Source organism: Monopterus albus, unplaced genomic scaffold (assembly GCF_001952655.1).
Source record: "Monopterus albus unplaced genomic scaffold, M_albus_1.0 scaffold2.1, whole genome shotgun sequence".
In the NCBI taxonomy this organism is placed as follows: domain Eukaryota; kingdom Metazoa; phylum Chordata; class Actinopteri; order Synbranchiformes; family Synbranchidae; genus Monopterus; species Monopterus albus.
This window is the reverse complement of record NW_018127882.1, coordinates 4,445,313-4,449,603: the sequence shown is the minus strand read 5'-3', so window position 1 is coordinate 4,449,603 and position 4,291 is coordinate 4,445,313. Positions and strand designations below refer to the sequence as shown.

Sequence of the window (4,291 nt, the reverse complement as noted above, 5' to 3'; positions counted from 1 at the left end):
TGGTCAAAATGGTAAAAATAAAATCTTTAAACATCCATGTTCGCAGTTGCCGTAAACCCGCACTTTTGTGTTAAGTGATAAATAAGTATCCCAAGTGTATTTCGTAAATCCATATGTTGTCTCGATAGGCACGAATATGAATGTATTAAAGCTGCTCAGCGATGCTAACGGATACCTTCTCTACAGTATTACGCATGTTAGCTTTCAGCATACTTTATATATGTTAGCATCAGGCCAGGTTTCTTTTACTTTGTAATTACTTTACATATACTAGTATGAAAACGCAGACGCAGCTTTGAGTAGAAACGTGTCTCTGTTGACATTGCAGTAAAGGTACATTCTGTTGTTTGTAGTCGTCCCACAAGACTTTTAGGATCAAGCGCTTCCTCGCCAAGAAGCAGAAACAGAACAGGCCGATTCCCCAGTGGATCAGAATGAAGACCGGCAACAAGATCAGGTGAGAGTATTTTTGTATTTTGTACTGCAACGTTACTTCATGTAGGATTATCTTGTTGATCACTGAAGGTATGAAGTCTGTGAATTTGGACAGAGTAAGTCACTAATTCAGTATTTACACCTAATTGCCGGTTTGCTCTTTCTCTACACTAAACTATTGCAGTCTTAACAGCTGTATCAGGATTTCCAGTTTTTAGTAAGAATGTAATGTTCAATTATGAAAAAGGTGCTGGTTTAAGTAGTAGTTCAGGTGTGACCCTGGCAGACTGTTGTTCATCAGTCTGTCAGATGAAATCTCATTTTATGCATATGGGGGAAGTCTCAGTTTATGAAACTCTTACAAATTTTCTCTTGATTGCTTTAAGTGGTAATTAGTTATAAAATACATTTCTAATGTATTTAGCCTTAATCAGAATGAAGGCTGAAGGGTGATGTACAAAGGACAACTAAGTGGCATTGTTGAGACTGGGCCAGTGACGTTTTGGGGTTTCAGTTTGTGGCTGTCATCCACCTACAATAACTAGGAATTTTGTTGACCTGTAATGCAGTTGTTGATTTGAGGAAAACCTTAAGTTAAATATAACTCTTTAGGATTTATTGATGCACCTTCCTGTGAAGTACTGGAAAAAAATGTACCAGTAATTCTGGTCTCTGTTGTCCATACTGGTTTTCCACCATACTCTAGTTATGTGGAGATAACTGCAGGAGCTCTGTGTGCAGGATTTATCAGGCAGATTTTTGACTGTAGATTACATTGTATTTTGATGAAGAAGTGCCTGCAGGTCCATTAAGTGTTAGCATGTACACTCATTTTACAGTTTTAAGGTACACTTAACTAAAACTGAAGCAGTCCAATACAACAGCCCTGAGGAAGCTGTAGTTTGTGGTGCTGTTTTAAATCATTGTACTGAGAGGCATTTCTAACATTTAACCATCAATGTTTATTGCAGTGAATGTAAATATTAACTTCCTGGTATGAAGCTTTATAATTCAAAACTGCCAAAATAACTTGTTTACATTTTAATCTTCATGGAGATAAGATTTGTTGCAGGCCTGTTGCACTGGACTGCATAACTTTAGCCAGGCTTAGCAAATACTCATTCAGAAAAAGAAAACTGTTAATGAAGATGCTGTGGGGGTTGGATCTTAGGCTTGAAAGAGTTTGGTGTCTTTTTAATGGCTGTAAAACTGTTCATTGTTGAGCTGTCTTGACTGACTACACTGCAGTTAAGTGCAGAGATGTATGACTGACTCACACAGGAGAGGCAGAAGCTTGATGCCATGTAAAGCAGGTCTGCAATTACAGCACATCATTGCAGTGGAGTGCTGTCATTAACCCTGCTGAGAGTATCTCTCTGCTACACAGCTCTCACTCCTGTTCACTGTGTTGGTGAATGGGAAGCTCTGTAGCACTACATTGCAGCTGGATAGGCTGTTTACTCAAACAACTGATCTACCCTTTGCCTTTATGTAATTGATCTGTTTTGTGTGTGTGTGTGTGTGTGTGTGTGTTCCAGTAGTTGCTGCAGTTATTTAGTGCCTGTGGAAAGTTGTGATACAAGCATCTTCAAAACATTTTTCTTTCACCAAAGAAATACTCAGCATTTGCAATGATGTAATGGTTCAAAATTTATTACATTACATTAGAACACAGTTGATAGAATTTGCATGCCAAACCCCTGACCCTGCCCTTATTTTGACTTTTTCCCCCCTTGTTTGAATATGATGGCTGGTACTATTGGTATCATGTGGTTTTGTACCACCCACCCAGCTTTTACGTTTCCTCTTGAGTAAATAAAACTAAGTACAGAACTGGGAGTAAATGATTTAAAACTGTTTTTCCAGTGGCTTGAAAATCAGTTCAGACATCAGTAGTGAGAGGTAGGAGTCTTCACATTTATCCTCATCAGTGCCACTGAATTGCATGATAGCAAGAATTGCACAACCACCAAACTACAGCGGGGATTGCTGCACAATTGCTACAAGATGCATGGTCGGCTTCATGAACGGGGAAAACATAGCTTGCAAACAGTTCATGGTGCAGAGCTGTTTAAAATTATTAACAACCGTACCTACAGACAAATAAGAGAACTTGGCCAAATTTAGCTGCTTAAGAAAGGGTTATTTTACTGTTGTACAGTATGATTGGTGCCATTTGTGGTAAATCATAGCAGCCATGGTTTTGTCTGTTTTATAATTACCTAGCCTTGATGACATTTAATTTCAGGTACAACTCCAAGAGGAGACACTGGAGGAGGACCAAGCTTGGCCTGTAAACAAGAGGGTCCCTGGATCCCGGCATCCCTCCAACCCAACATCTGCCAGGAGCTCCAGCTGCTGGGCCTGACTGTGGGTGGGGGAGCCATGTCATCTGGAACAGCAGTTGTTTTGTACAGATACTCTGGTTATGCTCATGTTTGACAATAAAAGATCTGTGATCAAACTTGAGATGCAGCTGTGCAGCATTTTATCCCTTCAAAGTGTAGCTGAGCAGTCAGTTTACTGTCTGTTTTCTGAGACAAACTTAGCACGAGGTGGGAAGGGGTACTGCTGACACAGCTCTGCAAAAAGACACACTCACTGTATTCTTAGCCACACAGCAAACATTGCTGAGTTACTGTTGAATGGAAAGGAGTTCTAATTGGGCCAAAGCACTGTTACTCAAGATGCCTAACGTAGTCACAAGACCAACTACGAAGTGCTTAAAGTTTTTAACCGGAGAAAAATGTGGCCACATCAGCAGTTAGCAATATCTGAGCTGTTGTCGCCTGCAGAGCTGGATCAGCAGAGAGAAATCTTTAGAAAATGCAGATTATGGTGTTTTATTAAAGTTTAATGCAAAATAAACAATTGACTCTAGTAAACCAGATGACTTTCTTGTACATGGTGGACAGTATATTTGATGATCTGGTGAAATAGTGCAGTAGTTCCTGTTTTTTGGGGGGCTGACTACATGCTGATCTCTATAGTCGTGGCTTTAGTGTGGACAGCAACAGCAGCTGTGAATAGTTTTCCTTCTATTTCATTTGCAGGATTTTTAGAAATGTAAAGAGGTGAAAGTTAGTATGAAGAAGATCTCATCTCTGATCGTCATTGTTAAAGCCCCCATCTTTTCAAGTTTTTAAATCCTAAAAACCTGGTTTTCTCAGGTGAAACGTTATGAGTACAAAGGGAATATTCAGGCCTGGTTTTAAAAGGTTATTTTAGGACATTACCAGAAATGAGTGACCTGAAAGCAGTTGCTGACAAATGAACCATAGATACAAATTGGTTAAACTGGAGGAAAAAAAAAATCACAAGGGAGATTTTTTCCACTTCTTTTTAGAGCTGAAATGAATCAAACTACAAGAAATAATTGGGTTGAATAAACGTTTTTTTTTTTTTGCAGTGCTCCTGTGGCCCCTGGTCCCAGATTGGAAGCCAGAAAGTTAATACATTTACTGTGAAATAATGCACAGATTTTACAGTTTGTATCAAAACCAACTCATCTTTTGTTTCCAAGAAAAGGAAGCGAGGTCAGCATCTTTCTCAAAGACCCAAATCTCCAGCTGCCTCTCCTCCAGGTCCGGTCAAACGAGTTCACTTCTGTCTGTCCACCAGCGACCTCCTCATGTGCCGTCAAGTTCATAGCGCCAGTGGTGGTGTTGTTGTTTCTGTTGACATTTTGCGCATATCCACAGCTGTGCTCATCATCCCACGTACCGAGCAGCTCCTTCATCTCCAGCGGGGCGTCTCTCTTCAGATACTGCCAGGCTCTTTTCCCGTTGTAGTCCATGGCATCCACGTTGGCACCAAAAGCTCCGACCAGCAGTTTGATGACCATGTACTGGCTGTG

General features: G+C 40.3%; 2 protein-coding genes across 2 annotated transcripts in view; one reads left to right on the top strand and one right to left on the bottom strand.

Moving 5' to 3' along the window:
- The first annotated feature begins 6 nt into the window (after positions 1–6).
- rpl39 (ribosomal protein L39) lies at positions 7–2,904 on the top strand. Its single transcript, XM_020592303.1, has 3 exons — positions 7–11; positions 354–457; positions 2,684–2,904. Exons 1-3 carry the CDS (start codon positions 9–11, stop codon positions 2,730–2,732), a joined length of 156 nt encoding a protein of 51 aa, XP_020447959.1. The 5' UTR covers positions 7–8; the 3' UTR covers positions 2,733–2,904.
- A 92-nt stretch (positions 2,905–2,996) lies between these two features.
- sowahd (sosondowah ankyrin repeat domain family d) overlaps positions 2,997–4,291 on the bottom strand; it is a 2,748-nt gene continuing 1,453 nt past the window's right edge. Inside the window, exon 3 of the mRNA XM_020592318.1 lies at positions 2,997–4,291. This exon is cut by the window's right edge and continues 37 nt beyond it. Coding sequence (XP_020447974.1) covers positions 3,941–4,291 — 351 coding nt within the window. The 3' untranslated portion in view covers positions 2,997–3,940.

Excerpts from the sequence above, each read along its gene's own strand:
- rpl39 (XM_020592303.1), top strand. Across the intron at positions 458-2,683 it reads AAGACCGGCAACAAGATCAG|GTACAACTCCAAGAGGAGAC; the intron begins GTGAGAGTATTT and ends ATTTAATTTCAG.